At 42.1% G+C, this 20,908-nt stretch overlaps 1 protein-coding gene across 1 annotated transcript in view; it reads left to right on the top strand.

The window, feature by feature from the left end:
* The window catches only part of CLCN4 (chloride voltage-gated channel 4), a 31,361-nt gene extending 15,881 nt beyond the window's left edge, over nucleotides 1–15,480 (top strand). The window contains exons 6-12 of the mRNA XM_068163153.1: nucleotides 526–732; nucleotides 825–905; nucleotides 1,356–1,901; nucleotides 3,968–4,154; nucleotides 6,866–7,264; nucleotides 9,771–9,987; nucleotides 11,446–15,480. Of these exons, the coding sequence (XP_068019254.1) occupies nucleotides 526–732; nucleotides 825–905; nucleotides 1,356–1,901; nucleotides 3,968–4,154; nucleotides 6,866–7,264; nucleotides 9,771–9,987; nucleotides 11,446–11,536 (1,728 nt within the window). The 3' untranslated portion in view covers nucleotides 11,537–15,480. The remainder of the gene's footprint in view (nucleotides 1–525; nucleotides 733–824; nucleotides 906–1,355; nucleotides 1,902–3,967; nucleotides 4,155–6,865; nucleotides 7,265–9,770; nucleotides 9,988–11,445) is intronic.
* The last annotated feature ends 5,428 nt before the right edge of the window (nucleotides 15,481–20,908 follow it).

The raw sequence follows: 20,908 nt of genomic DNA, 5'->3' as shown, positions 1-20,908 counted from the left end.
GTAGTAGAAAATGTCCAAAAGCCGCTGTGGCAGCTTAATGTACGTCCTGCTTCATTGGCAGCGCTTCAAGTAACAAATCAATGGCTTCCAGCCATCACTTTGTGGACACCCAACTTTTTGTGGCCAAGACACATGCTTGTTAGCAGATTATACAGAGCTTCCCTTGGGTTAAGTTACTTGGGCCAGTTAAAAACTGGACATTTTCTAGGATGGGCTTTAAATAAAACCAAAATAAATTGGGAAGGAAAAAAGAAAAGAGGGCTAGAAAGTTTCCTAAGTCACTGAAGATGTGAAATACCCATCAGCTGGGATGCCTGCAAGGAAAGTGCCTGGTGTCCATATTCTGCAAGTTGTGCCCTTGTACAGAATGCCATGCCCTACCTATGGTTTCTCTCTCTCTGCTACTGTCTCTTTTCAAGCAATCTGCAATTTGGTAACTGCACTCACTGGTGTTTGTACTCCGTTGGCAAGTTCAGAGTAGACAAGGTTTCTTCAGCTCTTAAATGTGTTCTTCCTGCTTTCCAGATAAAAACCATCTTGAGTGGGTTCATTATTAGGGGCTACCTGGGAAAGTGGACACTTTTAATCAAAACAGTCACCTTGGTTCTGGTGGTATCTTCAGGCCTGAGCCTTGGGAAAGAGGGGCCGCTAGTCCACGTGGCCTGTTGCTGTGGAAACTTCTTCAGCAGCCTATTCTCAAAGTACAGCAAGAATGAAGGAAAGAGAAGAGAGGTGAGCTTGGCTCCCATCATCTCTATATCCCCTGTCTGGATTCTCAGTGTTTCAGAATACTTATGCCTTGTATGTGAATATTTGCTTTGTAGGTGCTGTCAGCTGCAGCTGCTGCAGGAGTTTCTGTTGCCTTTGGGGCTCCGATTGGAGGAGTGCTTTTCAGTCTGGAAGAGGTGAGACCTGACAGCTGACTCGCTTCAATGAATGCGTTTTCATTTGATACCTTTTCCTAAGATGCTGCTTCAGTTTTCAAATACTTACATACTTTTCTTCTGAAGCAAAATGTTTGATTTCTAGTAATAAGAAATACTGAGGTGTTTCAGTCTAATTTGAGGAGGAGAAGAGCTCCAGCTTTCCGCTCACTGCTGCATGGGCCAAGCTGTCAAGCATTTGTCATCATCTCTAGGCAGCAACTTTGCATTTAGATTTGTTGGCTTTTAACTGGTTGTTGCTCCCTATCTGAAATCTGAAAATGCCTTTGCTGATAGTTTTGTGAACCTGTTTGGGCTGTGGGAAAGACTAATGCCCTCTCTAAAATCAGATAAAGCACACAGCAATGGCAATTGAAGCTAACACCCTCTGTCACACTCAGCAAAGTCTTTACAGCCTCTGCTTCCTTTTAGGTCAGCTACTACTTTCCCCTGAAAACCCTCTGGAGGTCTTTTTTTGCTGCTCTCGTGGCTGCCTTCACACTGCGGTCCATCAATCCTTTTGGAAACAGCCGTCTGGTCCTGTTCTATGTGGAATATCACACGCCCTGGTACATGGCTGAGCTCTTCCCCTTCATCCTGCTCGGCGTCTTCGGTGGTCTGTGGGGGACCCTCTTCATCCGCTGCAACATTGCCTGGTGCAGGAGGCGCAAAACCACCAGACTTGGGAAATACCCAGTCCTGGAGGTCATAGTGATAACAGCTATCACTGCCATCATCGCCTACCCCAACCCCTACACCCGTCGGAGCACGAGCGAGCTGATCTCAGAGCTCTTCAACGATTGTGGTGCCCTGGAGTCATCGCAGCTCTGTGACTATATCAACGACCCAAACATGACCCGGCCAGTGGATGACATTCCTGACAGGCCTGCTGGCCCTGGGGTCTACACAGCCATGTGGCAGCTCGCCTTGGCTTTGGTGTTTAAAATTGTCATCACGATATTCACTTTTGGCATGAAGGTAAATCAGGGGCAGGTACAGAAGCTGATACAAGCACAAGGCACAGATGAGTTGCTGTCAGTAGCAGTGGCCTATCTGGCAGGGTTTGTGTGTCTCCGACCTAGACCCAGTGACACAGGTGTCATTGAGATGCCTCCTGGCTGACCTGCCTGCCAGCAGCTTGCTCTGTAGGTCCCTGTTGCAGCAGAGGGATGAGCCCTGCTTTCCCACCCCCTATTCATCTGCAGTTGTCTTTCAGTTCTCACAGGCTTATGGACTATTTACTATTGTTTGTCTTCTTGGATTAATGACTTAATATGCCTCAAGGTAGCTGTGCTCAGGGAAGTAATAGTTTAAAATTCACTGATTTACACATTTAAAATGTCACAACCCCCCTAAAAATAGCTGAAACACTCTGGTTTTAATCTTTTTAAGCTCTGTAGCTTGGAAAGAAGTAGGGAATGAGTGGGAGAACTTTGCCTTTGAAACTTTTTACTTCCACTCCTCCAACTCTTCATAAATGAATGATGAAAAGCCCAAGACCAATTTATCCAAGCTCTCAATATGTCCAAAGCTGTTTGTGGTGAATTTTATAGATCTGATTGCTAGTGCTAATGTAAAGCACATAGCTGTCTGTCTGCAGCTCTCATTATCTGAGCATTTAATCCTGGATTTGACTTCTGCAAATGAGGAGAGTTTTCTCAGAGCCATACACTGTATTTTATAGCACCACCAAAGCTAAAGCATCTCAGCTTTCTCTCCAATGCTGCACTTGAAGGAAGGTCCATCTTTTAGAAGGACTTTTACCTGAAATACAGCAGGAAGTTGTTGGAGTTTTGTTTTTATTTTGTGTTTTCTCCTCTTGATAACAAAAACTACTGAGTGGTAGGAGGCCACTCAGGACCAATGACTTGAGTCCTGCTGATTTCCTCAGCAGGGACAGTAAGTCAGAGTTTCAGAGCACTTGGATGTTGCAGGTCTAATATTTCTGGAGGGGGACTTGAAATGAGATGCCCTTCACTGCATAAACTGATTTGTGGCCATCAGCCAGTTGTTATGCTTGTTCATTTGTCTAAAAACTTCAGATTTTGCTTCTTTATTTTATATGTGGTTCTTTATTTATCCTATCTATTTAAAATTTGATAGAAGCTATTAACAGGTTCAAGTGTACAGTAAAAGAACAGATAAAATAGCTTTACCTGCCAAATCCAGACAACTCAATCCAACTGTATCAGCAAAACTAACACTATATGGTGGGGCACTTCCAGCTACCAGCCCTAGTCCCTCTGGGCCATACTGAGGTTGTTAGCTTACTTCCCCAGGAAGCTCAGTGTGTGTTTTCATAATTAAAAAGACACAACAGCCTTTCCTCTCCACGAACTCCACGCAAACCCTTACTGTGTATCTGAGTTGTCTTCTCCATCAGGACTTTTTTTTCTCCAACTTACCCAAGGAGAAGTGATTTTTTTTCTCCCTTCTCTTCTCATTTGAATAGTGTATTTTAGTGATCTGAGACTTGTCTGTATAGGAGGCAAGAAGTTAATGATTCATATTGTTTCATGGAAAATGTATAGCAAACTGAGATGAAGAAATAGCTGTCTCTGAACACAGCCTCCTGTCTCTGGATTTCTATTGTGCATTTGACATTTACTTTAAAATCTGGCCTCATTTAGCCTGAAAAAGTAGTCATGAAAGTATAAAGTACTCCTTGTGACAGAGGGTGAAATCATGATCTTATTTGCAGCTAAGCTTATTCTCAACCCATGATGAAAGCACCAGCCGCTCCTGACTTCCTGCTGAGAAAGCAATAAAGGCAGGATCAGGAGCATCTTGACTTTAAAAGCAGACTATTCAGAAACACAGTTTATCAATTAAATTCAGTGAGATGCAGCAGGTAGGATTCAAAATTACTTTAAAAACTGCTTTAATATTTTATAAAGCTATTAATACACATGTAGCCATGCTATGGCCTTCTTGGCTGGCATTTAATAAGGAACCGCTTACTGCTAGTCGTAAAAATGATTCGATCAATAAGTTCATTACCAGCCATTTTGTCCAAGTGCTCATGTGTCTGTATTTCATTCAAGATCCCTTCAGGCCTTTTCATTCCCAGCATGGCAGTTGGAGCCATGGCTGGCAGGATGGTTGGGATTGGAGTAGAGCAGCTGGCATATCACCATCACGACTGGATCATCTTCAGGAACTGGTGCAGACCTGGGGCAGACTGTGTCACACCGGGACTTTATGCTATGGTGGGAGCAGCGGCTTGCTTGGGTACAGTACCTGCTGATCATTGGCTTGTGCATGAATACCACTGATGTTTGGGGACCTATGAATTGTTTATGAGGGCTTTATGTTTGTGTTAGGCACTGTTCTAGCGTTTCTGGAAGTAATGGAAGTTGAGAAGTGCTGGCCTGAAGGAAGGCAGCTTCCTCTGCTGGTCTCTCCAGCGATATGCCAGATAGTCAGCGACAGAGAGGCTTGCAGTCATCAATGCCTACTCCTTGTAATCTGCCAAAAAGCACATACAAGGAAAGAAAAAAGTAAAGTTAGGCCACAGGTTTCCAAGAAGGAGTGGTTTTGCCTGTTTTTTCCCCTCCTTTAATGTAATGAAATCCACTGTAGCTGGATTAAATCTGCTTCTTTGTTTAGACCGTGCTCTTTCAGAGCAGGGGACAAACTTCATAGTTCTGGCCAGAAGTTAAGCTACACAGAGTTAAAAATTCTGCATCTTATTTTGGCTGTGTGTTACACTATGGCCAACTGGACTGATTCTGGTTTGAGTTTGATCATAAGCCAGTATCTGATTACATCCAATCAATAGAATTTATTGGATATAACAGGAATGATCTGTTAACTATTAGGGCAAGGCCGTTGAATAATACCTCAGATATCACATTTCTAGTCACAGAGGCAACAGGAATGTTACAAGCATACCATCTGAACATGTTTTTGCCTGGTCATATCTGTCCCCTTCTATGCCCCTTGTATGTTTTGCCTCCTTTTTTTGTTGTGGTTGATACTGCCATTTGATGATGGAATAATAGTGGGGAGGCATAATGCAGGATTAGTGTAATTGGGTAGATTTGAAATGAAAGATGCACTCAGGAAAGAGCTGCAAAAGCTTCAGTTTTGGAGTCTCCTAAGAGAAAAGCAGGATTATTTGTATGATCTGTTATAGGGGAAAGAAGGGTGGGATTTGATTGTCTAAATTTAATGTCTGTAGTGTAGACAGCAACATCTGAGCTCACTGTGCTGATAATCTTTCGCAGTCAAAACAAAAAAATGAGGTACTGGAAAGATTGGTCTCATCTGGCAATAACCAGGAAAATGAACACATGAATTTGGCCTCAGAAGTGCTTGTTTTTCTCCAGAGATTATAAAGGCAATCTGGATGTGAACACCTACAGCAGCGTAGGCACATTAAAATAGCCTAGGATGAATCTTGCTGTCAAAACCAGTAAAGTGCTTCCTCTTGTTCATAACTGTTCATAATATAGGTGATACACATGCATTTTGCTCTGATATTCCAGCTGATGGTTGGCAGCCACATTCCTTTTTGAAAGGTCCAAATCACAGAGTCACAGAATCAATGAGGTCGGAAAAAGATCTCAGAGATGATCAAGTCCAATCTGTCACCCAACACCTCAGGACTAACTAAACCATGGCTCCAAGTGCCACATCCAATCCCCTCTCGAACACTTACAGGGATGGTGACTCCACCACCTCCCTGGGCAGCACATTCCAATGGCCAATGACTCTTTCTGTGAAGAACTTTCTCCTCACCTCCAGCCTAAGCTTCCCCTGGCACAGCTTGAGACTGTGTCCTCCTGTTCTGGTGCTGGTTGCCTGGGAAAAGAGACCAACCCCCTCCTGGCTACAACCTCCTTTCAGGTAGTTGTAGATCTAATGTAGCTGTTATGATTTTAGTAGTATAGTGACACAAACAGCAGAACATCACTGCTTGTTGTTAAGCCCAAGACCTGACTCACTCGGCGTAAAAGATCCTTACTCTGCTCTCAGCTTTTCAGAGTCAGAAGTTTAGGGCATTCTTCAGATGAAAGTCATATCCGGATCATTGTGTTGAATAATCAACAATTGAATTTCCCTGTATGCTGCTAGATTAAAAGCATCTTTTAATGAACTGTTTCTGATTTCTCTCATCTGAAATGGTGCTGTATTTTGAGGCCTAAAAATAGCAGATTTATTACATTTACCTTTTGAACAGAGGCAAAGAAATGTTACCTAATAATTCAGTGATGCATAAACACTTGTCTGCAGTTATGTGATTATTTTTATCCTTGAATGTAAACTGAAGGAGTAAAGAACTTGCTTATGGAATTGATGCTGAAAGACTAGATTGAAAAACACAGCCGCAACCCCATCTGCAGCCGCACGCCTACGTGGCCTCAAACGAAGCTGTGTACGGTTCAAACTGTGTGTTATACTGATAGCAAAAATCAGGGCTTAGGCTGTAACATAGCTCTTGCAGTAGCCCTAAGCTATCCTCATGTAGGATTTTGTAACCATGTCCAGCCCCCAAATAATGCTTAGCTTTCTTTTCAATATGAATGTGCTAGGTAAACCAATGTGAAGGCCAGCTCTCAGTGCTCCCACCTAAACCCCTGGCACTTAGCTGATTCTTGGGAGGATTCAGATTTAGTTTCTCAGGTGTATAGCTGATCTTTGGGTAGGTTTTCTGGTGTGATAGCTCTGTCTTTTAACATTCATGATTTACTTCTCAGTGTTAGCCTCTTTGTCTTGAGCAAGTTCACACAGGGTTTTCTTTGCATGAAAAGTGCAGCAAACAAAAATAATCTCTTTCTCCAGTGAAATAAGGCCCAAAATGCTTAACAAATTATGATGGCAAAGTACTCATAATGAGTAACCTCATGCCTTTTTGATGTAGCACCCAAAAATAGAAATGACTTTCTTGGTGGGTTCCAGAGCAGCGGGGGACACTTGACTGCTTTCCTTGTCGGCAGGTGGGGTTACCCGCATGACGGTCTCTCTGGTGGTGATTATGTTCGAGCTGACTGGAGGCCTGGAGTACATTGTACCTCTGATGGCTGCAGCTGTCACAAGCAAGTGGGTCGCAGATGCCTTTGGGAAAGAAGGGATCTATGAAGCTCACATTCATCTGAATGGTTACCCATTTCTGGATGTGAAGGATGAATTCACCCACCGAACCCTGGCAACAGATGTTATGAGACCAAGGCGTGGTGAAGCTCCTCTCTCTGTTCTGACACAAGACAGCATGACGGTGGAGGATGTTGAGACACTGATCAAGGAGACTGACTACAATGGCTTTCCAGTAGTGGTTTCAAGGGACTCTGAGAGGCTTATTGGATTTGCACAGAGACGAGAGCTGATTCTTGCTATAAGTGAGTACAGTATCAGAGTATGTGCAAGTTTGATTTCGATGTTACTGGTTTTATTCACCTTGAAGAATGGGTAGATAAGAACTAAACCTAACTTTTTGGCCCAAGTCTGGCTTTTACTAGTTGCTATAACCCATAGCTGGACTGTATTGCAACTGACCAGCTGTTAGACTTCTGCAGACTTGATGTTTTTTGGTTTAATTTTGCTGTTACTCGGAACAGTACAATTCTGAAAGAGACAACAGAGGTAAACCTGTCAGAACCACATCAGGAGCCACTGCAGCTTCAGACTTCTTGCAGTTTCCATGGGCTGCCAGCAGCAGCTGGGGCAGTCATGTGAGCTACCCCTGTGTCATTCTTTCTTCGTAAGAGGGGCACTAAGCATGCTCTGTAAATGCATCCAGTCCCTGAGATGGAAATGGCAGTGGCACTTCCCTGTACTCTAAAGCACCTTCAGGAGGATTGCATGCTTCCACTGGCTCTTGTTGAGCAGGTAGGCAGGTCAGGTGGGCAGGGTCACACTCTGGGGATAGATGTCTGCATTTTAGATGGCACCTACTTTACAGACTTACAGAGGGGAGTATTTGACCCTGCACAACTCTTCTTGAACTTATCCAGCATAAGAGGCACTGTACAAAAGGCAGAGCCTTGGACACAAGCCAGGTGGCCTGTATAATGTATTTTTTCCCAGCGTGGAGTTGAGAGAGCAACATAGTTAATGTAGGTTGTGAACTCTGAACTCCTGAATATGAGAGGCCATTTCACATTTGGGAAAGCTAATTCACTCTCTGGCTATGACAAGAGCCTCCTGCATAGATTACTGTGTAAAACCAAACATCACCATCCATTCACTTTGCTCTTTCTGTTAAACTGTATCTATTTTTCTTATCCAATTACTGCAAGCATGATCCATCTTTCTGGTTCACCTTTACTCTAGCTCCCCATTCCAGTGAGACTGCATACAAATCCCACCATTTATTTTTTCTGATGCTGCTGAATTTGTTCAATGGTACTACATCATTCAAATTTCTCCAGAGAGACGTTTGGCTTGCAAGAGTGAAGTCATGGCTTTGGCTAATCACTGCTGTCCAGGTCATTGCTGCTTTGGGAGCAGCAATGTGGTAACTGAAGTGCTTTGGGCGCAGCTTCGGGAAGGAAATACCTAGCTGTCAAGGGTTTTATCAAAGCGTAGGAGTTACCTTGATTAATGTTACCTCTTAGCACAGATCATATATCAAAGATCTAGGCAGGCATATTCACACTTGAAATTAGATGTATGAATCGAAACAAGATGGGGCAAAGTTAGCATCATTCCTATAAATTCCAATAGGGCTTGTAATAAGTGGGGTGAGAAGGTTGAAAATCACACACCGTACTGATACTAGGTTTGAGCCAGCACTGCTTCGGCTCCAGAAATGCTACAACACAATGATCATTAAAGGGGAAAAAAATGCAGCTGGAACATGTTAGAAACCATTACTGTCTACACATTACAAGTCACAGGAGCAGGTTTTTGTGCTTTGATTAATAGAAATGAGCTCCAAGGATATGCATACACACTTTGAGTATGTCTGATTTGCTACACCTCTCAAGAACAGAAGCAATCTCTGTTAATCACAGATAATAATTCAGCTATTTCCACAAGTTTCATAGAATCACAGACGTTTAAAGGTCATCTAGTCCAACACACTGCAGTAAGCAGGGGCATTCCCAACTAGATCAGGTTGCTCAGAGCCCCAACAAGCCTGACTTTGGATATCTTCAGGGATGGGGCCTCCACCACCTCCCTGGGCAACCTTTTCCAGTGTACCACCACCCTCACAGTGAAGAACTTCTTCCTAATGTCCAGTCTAAAGCTACCCTTCTCTAGTTTAAAACTGTTGTCCATTGCTATGCCTTCGTAGTTTATACAAAGAGTTAAAACTTCAGAGCCAAACACATGATGTGCATATTCTGGGGTAAGAGAAGTTGTCTGTCATTTGGAAATCCATTTCATATATTGTTCACTTTCTGTTGAGTAGAAATATGGTAATATGGAATATGTGAATTTCTCTTTCCCTGGCTTTGTGTTTACAAACCCATTCACAGTGCCCAGGTTTTCCCAACTGCACTGAGAAGTCTGGGAACAAACATAGTGCTCCAAGCCAGCTGGGACCATACACAGCTGTTGACTCCACTGCTGGGCATGTAATAGAAGTTTCTGTTGTGATTCTCACAATGCAGGAATGACACAGAGTTACTTGAACCTGACAGGATTTGGATTAGTGATGTTTGTGAATACAATAAGCTGCATGTTTCTTCAGAAAACATTATCCCAACCAAGCAGAAGTGTGTGTTTGTAAAATATCACTTTACATTTGCTTTAAGGGAGCAGTGTCTCAAGGAAATTCTGGGACCTCAGTGTGTTTAAGGCAAACTGCAGCTACTGCCTTTGCTTTCCAAAGACCAGCATTTTTGCTCTTCTTTTGTTACCAAGACTAACTTAGGTGTCTGCCTTAATCCTGTACAGAGAACGCAAGACAGCGTCAGGACGGAGTGGTGAGCAACTCCATTGTGTACTTCACCGAAGACCCCCCTGAGCTGCCACCCAACAGTCCCCACCCGCTGAAGCTGCGGCGCATCCTCAACCTGAGCCCCTTCACCGTCACCGACCACACCCCCATGGAGACGGTGGTCGACATTTTCAGGAAGCTGGGGCTGCGGCAGTGCCTGGTCACTCGCAGCGGGTGAGTGCTTAGAGGAGCTCCAGAGGGTTCTTTCAGCATTAACAAACCCACCATTTTTCCTGTCGAAAGCTAAGCATAGACAGTAGTTAAGTAATCATCACCTCTGAGACAGGCAAGTCAGTATTTTGATGTTGTCTGTTTCGTGAATGGAAGAATAAGGGAAACTGACCCAGTGTCTCTCCAGGGCAGCAAAAGAAGTCACACTCAGAACCTTAATGGCACTGGCTGGGTGTCATGTTTATTTTGTTCTCCCAAATCCTTAGTGTAGTGTCATTTAGATAAGGTAAAGATAAATACATAATAAACTTTCCCAACTCCTATTATTGTTTAGCTTTCAGCAGAGGCAGATGTAGCAAGTGGTGTGGTGTGAAAAGAATGCGCCTGTTTCTAGACATCCAGCTAGAATAGATGCTTGTGAAGACCGTGATAAGGATGTCCAGGGAGGAAAATGGATATTTTCAGCTTTTTAAATGGAAAATTAAAGAGTGTATAAACCAAAATTCCACTAAAAAAAAGAGAGAGAGAGAGAGAGAGAGAGAAGAGCTGAAGTAGTATGGGCAAACATGAAATTAGGAATCTCAATGGGATTTGAGCTGTTCTGGGGACCATTGCTCATACCAGGATCTAACAGCAAGTATAAAATTCACAACAGGATAGAAAAAAACCCAAAACATTTTCAAATGTGGAAGACTTAAGTTAGTCTTCTGCAAAAAGCCTTTTTATTATTCAAACACACTGCATGTCAGCTGCTATTATCTGTGCAGAAAATAAGAACCACTGTCAGGACACAGGTTCGGATGGCAGGATTTGGGCTTTAATCTTGAATTCTAGCACTTACCTGAAATGAGAAGTGGAAGAACCGCAGCAGTGATATAGTTTCAAAATTCTGTGCCTCATGGCCTTCAAAGGCTCAAAATAAAAGCCCTTAAATACTGAGGGTTAGGAAACTCTTGACTCTTGGGGTCAGACGTTCCACAGGCCTCTTCTTTCTTGACAGATACAATTTTTGGGTTCACATAAATGAGGGATTTTCACTCAAATTTGAAGTAATTATGCTGTTGGACAGCTAAAGTTTAAACAAGCTGTGCTATAGCTTCGTTTGTAGATTACTAAACCCCACACTCAAGCTCAGGGCTGGCACCTTGGTTGTGTGCTGCTGGTCTTCCATAGCCCAAGCCTAAGGAAACTCCTTACCTTTGTTTTTTTGTACAAAGTATCTTATTTGTAGCTTCTCACTCAGTCAAAACCAGGTAACAATTTCATCCAAGATCATGCCCAGGGTAGCAAAAATACACCAGATGAGAATGTTTTTTGTAAAAGACAATCCTTTGGGAATGGCTGCAATGAGCAATGCTATGTGGAGACACTCACACAGTGTCCATGCAGCTGAACAGGGTAAAAAAACCCCAGATGATCTATGAGATGATTGTTGACCTTTCCTTTCCTTTTCTCCTCTAGGAGGCTGCTGGGTATCATAACTAAAAAGGATGTATTAAGACATATGGCTCAAATGGCAAACCAGGACCCTGAATCTATCATGTTTAACTAGACTGGTGAAGGAGGAAGAAAGTAACCCCAAAGGAATCCCTTCTAGATTAACACAAAGGCTACGATTGGTATTTCATTTTGTTTAAAGAGCAAATGTAATGTGTGTGAGGAATGGCCCAATATGCCTCTGAGAGGGATTGGGTGCAGGATGGCACTTATTTAATGAGGAAGGCAGTTTAGAAGCTCTGAGCAGCTGCAGACATCAAGCTGTGTTTCCTTAATGAGATTGCTAACAGCACAATTGGAGTGTTGGTCTGTATAAGTGATGTGGTGCTCAGAGACCGAGAGCCAGGCGCAGCAGTGGGGTGCACCAGTGCTCACAGTAACTCCTGAGGCAGGTGTGAAGACCAGCAGGCACTGTTTATGTATAAGCTGTTATGAGATGCAAAGATCTATGTTCCAGACTGAAGAGTGTGTATGAGTAATGTCAGTTGCTTTTATTCCTGGAATGATGGCTACTTATTTGCTACTGAATGACACCATTTTCATGAGAGAAAAAAGGGTCATATTTTAAAGTGGAAAAAATTGTCATCTTCATTTATTTTTATAAAGATTAAGTGAGTCAAGACTGGAGTTAAAGGAGCAAGAACACATTCCAATTCACTTCAACATGCAGTGTGCCCTGCTCCCTGCCTTAGTTGCTTAATTTTTATGAAGCTTAGCATTTCTGTCAACCAACTTCCCTTTGTTAATATTGCAATGTTACCTATTTGTAAGGCTATGGTATTTCTCTATGCAACTTTGCATACAGGTACTGTAATATTTAGTATTATGTTGTTTGTTGTGGACAAAAAAACCAAACATGGAAGCCCCTGGAGAAGTTTTCAAAAACACTAAAGGGAGACTGTTATCCATTTCTCTTTGGTGTTAGTGGCAAGAGGGTGAATCCCTCCCCTGTCTCCCTTTGTGTACATCATATTTTTTTCACAAACTAACGAAGTTCTGCATTGATTCCTGATCCTCCATTTAGTTCCTTTTCATCACTGCTCTTTCCTGACATTGGTCTGCCTTGCCGAGAGATTGCTGAAGTAAGCTGTCACAGATATTTATTCTCTTAGCAGATCTACTCTTCATGCATCTGCTAGTCATAGGACTATGGAATCCCTCCCCACAACACTGGCTGGATAAGACCAAAGGGACTGAGAATGCTAACATGGACAGCAAAGCTTTAATTATTTATCTGTTTGCAGCAAGAACACAAGATTTAACAGCCCCTGGTAGGGACCTCCAACTCACTCAGGTAAAAGTGCTGAATTTTTCTAAACCCTCATTCTGATTCTTTGTGAGATGCACAAAGTCAACCTTGTCTGTGTTAATACACTAGCACTTTAGTCACACTGCTGTCAGTAAGAGATGGCCAAATTCTACTGTCAGTAACATGCAGTCCACACTGTCCACTGTTTGCTTTACGACTACAAACTTAAAGATTGGGAAGAGAAGCTGCATCATTAGGTACCCTGAATCACCTTCAGACCCTCAGAGTCTGGTCACGTTATTTAGACTTCAAGGATCTATGGTATTTCTGTTTGAATTCATACAGACACTGGTAGTTTAAGGTCATTGCATCCAGATGGTCTTCATGGACAGAGATGAGTGGAGTTCTTTCATGCCAGAAGAGCCTGTTGCTTGCTCCAGACAAAAGCCAGACTGTTGATCCAACTTGTAGGCACTCTGTGTGATTATTGTGTCCCTGGCCTGAGAAAACTAGCCAGGTGCAGCCTGAGTAAAATGCCCTGCTTCCCTCTGGCACGTGTCCCACTGCATTCACACAAAATATGGCCCAAATTGTTTAAGTAACAGAAACAGAAGTAAAAGGATAATTTTAATCTGCTAAATACTCAATTTAACAATAGTGTTTGCAACAAACTGACACGAATATACGTTGCTCTGGCCAAAGCCTGTCAGTACTGCAGTGTATACTGAACATCTGCAGTACCATGTATTATTGAAGGGATATCGTTAAAGCTATGTCAGCTGTACAACTGAACAAACCTTTCCTTCTGAAAATAAGATATACAACATAAAAGTTGTGTTTCTTATGTTGTTCTCTGAAGCTAGCATCAGCCAAACTCATAAACCCCAACCAAGTCAATAACTAAGCTCATAAATACGGAACTCCCTCATTTTAACAGAGATGCCATCATAAAATCAGTCCATTCCCATAACTAAACCTAAAACTGCCAGAATCTAAGGGGTTTGGACTAAGATAAATAAGCTGATTTTTGAGAGCAATTTTGTTCTGAAATTAAAGCTCAAGGATTGTGTTCTGCTTTCCACTTTTATCATTCTAGATGTTAATACATATGTGTTTGATGAACATTTTATCCATCTTCCTTTATGTTTACACAGGAGACACAAGTGTGTGCTTTCCCCACTTGAACACTTCTAATTACTTCTTTTGCTCACAAACCAAGAGCAGTAAGTTGGGAGTGAATTCCTCTGCTACTTGAAATCAAAGTCAAGGCTTCATATATGTCAGGGAAAAAGAGAGGTCTAAAGTCTTCTCTGTTAGTGAAGGAACTTTCAGGCCATGTTGTGTTATAATGTAGTCTGTGGCAGAGCTATGGACTACATTCATACTGCTTGAGGGCAATGTTTGCTAACAGGAACCAGAATGATATGTCAGCACTGGAAAACATTGTAATTTCCTGAGAAAAAGACATGGAATCAGCTAACTGAAGTTACACTGGCCATAAACAGAAAGTCATTTGGGTATTGCTTTGGTTTATCAGCCTAAACTCAGTCCATGGCTATTCACAGGCATAACAAGGAGCCCTCAGGCCTTAAATCAGGATCCATGAAGGCATCATGGTGGTTTGCAAGAAAAAACCAAAACAGAAGGAATTGAGGTGCAGTTTCATTGATCCTGGAACTACTGCCCAAGCAGAAGGCAGGTAAATGAGTGCACAGAACTCCTCTGTCAAACACGTCCCTCTTCAGGTGGAATGGTCAAGGTAAAAAAGCTTTGAATATGTACCCATGTACTGCTGCTGCTTGTTCCAGTGTCTGCTTAAGATATTTTCAACCCTCTTAGAGCAGGGATTGATACCTAGCTGTCCAGAAATGGCACGGTCATATCTAACTTCAGCTACTTGGAATTCTCAAGGCTGAGATGATGCTAGAATGACAAATAGAGCTGTGAAACTGCACAGATGTTGCTAATTAGAACATTTCCTCCATGCTGCAGTCTTCATTGCCTACCTGAGTGTCTGAATGAGAAACACTCTTAATATAAATGAGTAACATGGCTTTTCTCAAAAAATGCTGTTGTTATGCAATGACATAATGTATTTCCCCATAACGAGCTCATTGCCAGTCAGTTTTCCATCTGTACCCCCAAATATGTCTGAGAAGTCACCAAATAGACTCCAAGAGGCACAGATCTCAGCCTCACATATTTATTTGAGGTTTTAGAGCTCAATACAGTCATGTAGCCTGACAAGTTACGACAGTAGTTTAGTATACAGTGCTCACTCTATGGAACCTCAGCTCAGTTCTCGTGATCAGGCAGTTGGAATTCAAAGACATCAAGCTAAAAAGAGAACAAAAACCTCTGGGTGATACAAATTCGGTATTGTACCTTTGTTTTGCATGAACTGTGCTCAATTACATTCAGCTTCTGATGTGTACTTGAAGCAATCTGTACCAGAAAGTTTGTTATTAAAGTACAGAATGTGGATGAGATTAGCCAGACTCTTTGGCTGTCACACTGATGCCAATTATTAGTTCTTACGCTTTGACGAAGCAGAAAAAGAATGTGTAAGAATTACAGGAGACTGACTGATTCCGTGTGGGAATGCCAGGACAATTATGACTATTGTTTTGCTTTGCTTTGGTGTTATTTTGTTGGGTTTTGATTTGTTTTTAACTGTAGAAGAGATGTTGCAACTTATCAAAAGCAATGTTTGGACTCTATTTTTAAAATAAAACTGACAGTACTGGAAACACTTCCTGAACATCTTAGTAATTGGAGAAGCATTTAATATTTCTGTGTGATTTTGATGTTTCCTTTTTGCACCTACAGGAATAACTCACTCTTGATGAATGATCTACGGTATTCAGCTATGGTCTAGCTAATATTACATTACTAAAGTTTCCTCAGTGGACTTTAAAGAATCAGTCTTGATGGTTGACTTTTTTTGGTATTAGAGATAAGTGGTTTTTATTACAACATCATAAATCCTCTATTAAAGAAACCTAAAAAGAGAAGAAAAAAGGTTTTTCCTACCAGCTTGTTCCATTTGTGATAATCATGGAACTCCTTTAAAGCTAGATGTTGCAAATCCCTCATCTTTTAGGCTTTGTGTATACATTTCAGTTGCTAAGCTCAACAGCTGAGAATGGCAGGTTTGATCATGCCCATTTAATTGGTTGAAATATCCCTTAAATCTCTGTCAGGGGCTCTGTCAGGGTAGTAGCAAAGAACATGGGCTTCATCCTGATTAACATAGCTACCAAAGAGAAAGGCACGATGGCTTTGGCAAATGAGACATTAATCAGTGGTTTATCCAAAAGAAACACTCTAGAGCTCAAGACATGCTCCAGGGAAGAAGTTTGGTAAAATGGATATGTCAGCAATATCCTAGTTTAAGCTAAATTTCTCATTTCAGAAGCTGATACTGGAGTCCCAGGGCCTCCAGCGCCTTCCATTGATTACTGTGGCCCTAACACAGCATCCACTGGAAAATCAGGAGCTGCCAGGCACACAGCAGCTTCAATAAGTAATAATAGTTCCTGTAGTTTGTATTTAGTCATGAGGGACCAAACCTTAGACCTACCTGTCATCACTTGTGATGGCACAGCTGGGAAATAGGAAAGAAAATGTTGAGGGCAATTCAGTGCTGCCCACAATTGCTGTGCACCATGTGTTCTGGCATCAGTCCTCGCTTCACCTGAAGCAAGCAGCCGGTTGCCATCCATACACGTTCACTGTTTCAACTAGTAACTAGTGACTTCACTGAAGTCCATCAGAATCCGGGATGTGGTGTGAGAACTGTATCCTGGAGCAGTTCTAAGATCTCAGGCAAAATGAGGCAGGAATTGATGTACTGTAGCTGCAGCATTTGGTCAACTTTGTATCCCTCCTTTAATCTTTCCTGCATTCTGAGTGTAATTAAAATGCTTAGTTTGAGCACTTTGTAAGTAGAGTTTGAGCACAGTTAATGATTTCAACCCTTGCTATCTTCAGAGTTATCTCATATAGTCAGGGTCACAAACAATCAGAGTGTTCTGACAGATACAGTGCGTGCCTCAGTCGCAGCAGTTAGCTGGTTAGGAAGACACTACCACATGTAACAGCCAGACTGAGGAGAGTCAGAATTTGGCACTTCAGCTGTGTTTCATTTGAGAAATGATTCTGCAGCCTGAACCATCAGTCCATGACTCTTTGTGGGGATTTGCAAAGCCCCTGTGGTTCATTCCTGGCTTGCACAGGCTTTAGAGAAATAGCTGCGTGGGCCAGCTGTCATTGTAGATCACATACCCTGCAGATTAACTAGCCTTTCTGCGGTGGGTTGAAGTTTCCCCCCAACATTAACTTTGCCAGACCAACTCAGTTAGAAGCAAATGAAGCTGTATTTACAAGCAAAGTCTGCACTATACAATGGAATGCAATGAATCCTGCTTTCCAGACTGCTAAACAACTGGTTCACAATTTCCAGTTCCTTAAGGTGTTTCACTGGCACAAAATACCCAGGTGGTCAAATGGTTAAATAAAAACAAGAAGAAGAAAAGCCAAAGAACAGAACACCTAACATTCATTTGTCATTGACCAGAATATTTAGTCTTCTTATATGGAGCTGATGCTTGAGATCAATTGTCATTTGGATTATCGGAGCAATTAATGATTTTGAATCTCTGTCCTACATTTACACATCTGTTTCATCTGCTGCTCTGGGCTCTAGATTCACCTGCAATATGTATTAATCACTGTGAGGGAGCTAATTTCATGGCCTCAATGGGTTCAGGTGGTGGAAGCCCACTAGATGGCATTCGAACCTTCTGCATGGCAGCAGCCGCAGCCTTGGGGTGCCACAGGCATGCACCGGCTGACAAAGGCAGCTGGGGTGTCCTTCCTGCCGGCCAGCTTCTGAGTCTTGCAAGAATCAAAGCTGTTGCTCTAAATGTGTACGTTTTGTCATGGATTTTCCTAGATATGTCAATTAAAAGCTGATTTTATTTTTTTTTAAGTGATACCCTGGAGAAAAAGTGAAAGGGAGAGGAAAGAAAGACCCTTTTCTTTGTTTGGACTATTTGGCAGGGCTAAAGCATGACTGCCTGCTTTGGCTGCTTAAGCCACATATCACATCTGTGAAAACAGAGTGGCAAAAGAAGGAAAAAATAATCTACAGTGCTTTCCTGGTGGTTTTTGTGAGGCTTTCATGTAACCAATACATTTTCATCAATGATGCACTTAGGTCACAAGAAGAGTTGGAAGAAGGAATTCCTTTGCTATTTCAAAGTTGCTGTCAGGAAGAAAATATAGCCAAGCTGATGGAGCTAGAAGAAATGCAGTTTTGTTCTTCTGTTCTGATATTTTTCTTCTCCACTTTCTTTACCATCCTTCCTATTTGCATAAGCATTTCCCCTAGCACACCAAAATCTGTGTAGGAAATGCATAAATGCCCTTGGAGCATGGAAATCTCTTATTTCACAAAGGCAAGTCTAAAATGTAAGTAAGCACCATTAGAGATTCAAGTAAAAGGCCTTCCCTGTAAATCATTTGGTCAGATCTAGAAAACAACATAGGCTGCTTGGTGGGCAGCATTACCATATGTAACCTTTGGGCTTCTGTGCAATTTACAGCTGCAAGTTAGGTGCTTAAATATCCTTTTAAAAGTATAATGAGAATTGCCTGCTTCAGAACAGCTTTTGGTGTAGCCACCAAACAGAGCAGGCAAAAGCTGATGTTAGCTACTGAAAAATATCAGAGACCTTAAAATCTCACCTCTTCCCTGCACTAGAGATCACAGGAGTTTCCTGTCCCTCTGGACCACATTTCTGAGCAAAGTCAGAGCTCTTGCTCACTTCTCTTGTGAAAAGTGTCTGAGAACTTCTGGTGCTGTGTTCTGCATCTGATCTGAGAACTTCTGGTGTTGTGTTCTGCATCTTATGTGAGCTTAGAACATTGAGCAGGAAGTAGAAAATGAGGGCTCAGGGCTTTCCACTCTCCTCAAGTCCTTTCAGGAGAGGGACACCTCTCTCAACCCCTTCAGAAGAATTAACTTGGGAAAGACAGGAGGGAGAGAAGTGCAGTTAGTAGGGTAAGGAAGTTCTGCATTTCCACCCCTTCTTGCAACTCTCCTTATGTATTTTACTTACTTTTCTTAAATATACAATGTATTACCAGGTTTGGGAACAAGGACAGAGCTGGTGTCTCCCACCTCTGAAGTAAATGCCACAGTAGTTAGGTTAGAGACTTTTTCCTTTACAATACTGTGGTCCCACATCATGGATTCCTGTGGCCCAGCTTCAGCAGGAAAGGCAGAGACTGCTTTTCTCTCCACTTTTTTTCTAGCCTGAAGGTCAGCACATGTTCCTTGAGACATGAAGCTGTGGCTGCTGGTAGCTCCCAGACTGAGGACAATCTTACAGTCTGCTTATGCTTCTGGTTCATCACCTCTTCCTTGGGTCATGTATCTGAATGTAAGTAGGTTATGACATTCAGCAATGCTGGAGCACCGTGCTGGGGAGACACCACATTTATGAACCCCAGAAGGCAGGAGGTAGATGCCAGAAGGCAAGCTTGGCTAAGACAGATCAAGGTCTCCCATGTCTTGGTGGCTGTCTCCAAAAGCTTAGAGAGTCATGGCAAAGCACAGCACACATTCAGAGATCTATATCTGGCTATGGATATGGGTCTTGAATAGGAGGCAACACAACTTATTGCTTGGGCTAGAAACAATCCTTCTTCCTAGCACAGGTGGAGAAATGATCAGCAGAGAGTAAATGTACCTACTGAGCTAGGATACCCCAGGACCAGGATTAGTGTCTTGGTGTAGCATGTATTGTCCTGTACCAGCTTGTTGGGATCGATGTGATTGTCAGTGAGTTAATGGATTGCTACTGACTCTGAGGGGTCTGAGAGAGGTGAGTTTGAAGTTGTTAGGGACCAAACCTGCTTATTATAAAGCCACTACCTTTATAGCCCTGGACAGAGATCTTTCTCTGCTAAGAGTGAAATACAGATTATGCCTCTTTAATCCAGAACAACTTTTATTCAGTTGGTTTCATTCTGGAAGCAAAAGAACAAAGAACTCCTTCAAAGGTTAAATTTAGCATATTTTTAGTATACACACATGATAATTTAGGATATTTAAATTAATTCTTAAAATAGTCTCCACAGTAAGCAGAAAAATCTCCTAACTGGCTTAAAAGAAAAAAAAACCACAAGTTAAATTCCACTATAATTAAGGTTACACATGGAGAAGTTAGCAGTTTGCTTGTGTTTATGAAATCAATCTGTCCTGTGAGACAGGGCACTTGGAGACAGGCCCTTTTATGCATTCCTCTTGGAGTTGTCCTACTTTCCACTGAACTAGAATGCTACTAAATATGCACTCACTGAATGAGAGTCACTTTGTGGAATAACCTCTAGGATGTTTACCTAAGGCCTGTGGCTCTGCTTTTCTCTAGCAACTTATTTAGTTAATTTGACCAGTAAGAATTGAAGACATGAAAGCTCATCTGCTAGTCCTAGTATTCTCCTGAGGATGACTCCTAAATCACTGGGCTGCTGACTAGTATTTAAAAGTGAAAATGGCATTTCCCAGAGTAAAAGTCTTCATTTCCTTTACTTTCCTTGCAAATACAATGAAGTGAATCATGCTGAAAGAAAGAAAATCTTTTTATGACATTTTTTGTGATGAAAAGGCACTCAAAAATATTGCAGTTTCCCCCCACTCAAGAATTTGGTTTTATTGCCTAGGCAAAAGCATTAATCATTTCTACAGCCCTTCTTAACCCCTTGTGGGCACTTAGACTTCAATCTTACCATTTCTTCCAAGGATGGATCTTACTGAATTGGGAGAATAAAACCTTGTCCTTTGTTAGAGTAAGTACTAAACCATCCATTTACTTTGTGGGACCTAGGTTTTACAGCCTGTTTATGAAAGATAAGAAACATCAGGCTTTGAAATTCCCACAGACAAGTTTGGCAGCAGTGGGAGTACTAGCTTTGTTCTTCTAGTCCGCTCGTAGTTTGAACAGTTCTGGTTTGCTTTGCACTAAATCCTGTTTACTTTCTGTTTTCCAGCACTGCTATCAGCTGGAAATTGCCTTTCCTCTGGAACACTGGTTTTTCCTATTTCTGAACAATAGTATATACTAAAGTGTGTTAAGTGCTTTTAAGCCACAGAATGGCAGGTGCTATATA

The sequence above is a fragment of the Melanerpes formicivorus genome, unplaced genomic scaffold, assembly GCF_026170545.1.
Source record: "Melanerpes formicivorus ecotype bairdi unplaced genomic scaffold, bMelFor1.0.p_v2 SCAF_70, whole genome shotgun sequence".
Classification (NCBI taxonomy): domain Eukaryota; kingdom Metazoa; phylum Chordata; class Aves; order Piciformes; family Picidae; genus Melanerpes; species Melanerpes formicivorus.
The sequence above is the reverse complement of the archived record's forward strand: the minus strand, read 5'-3'. Positions and strand labels throughout refer to the sequence as shown.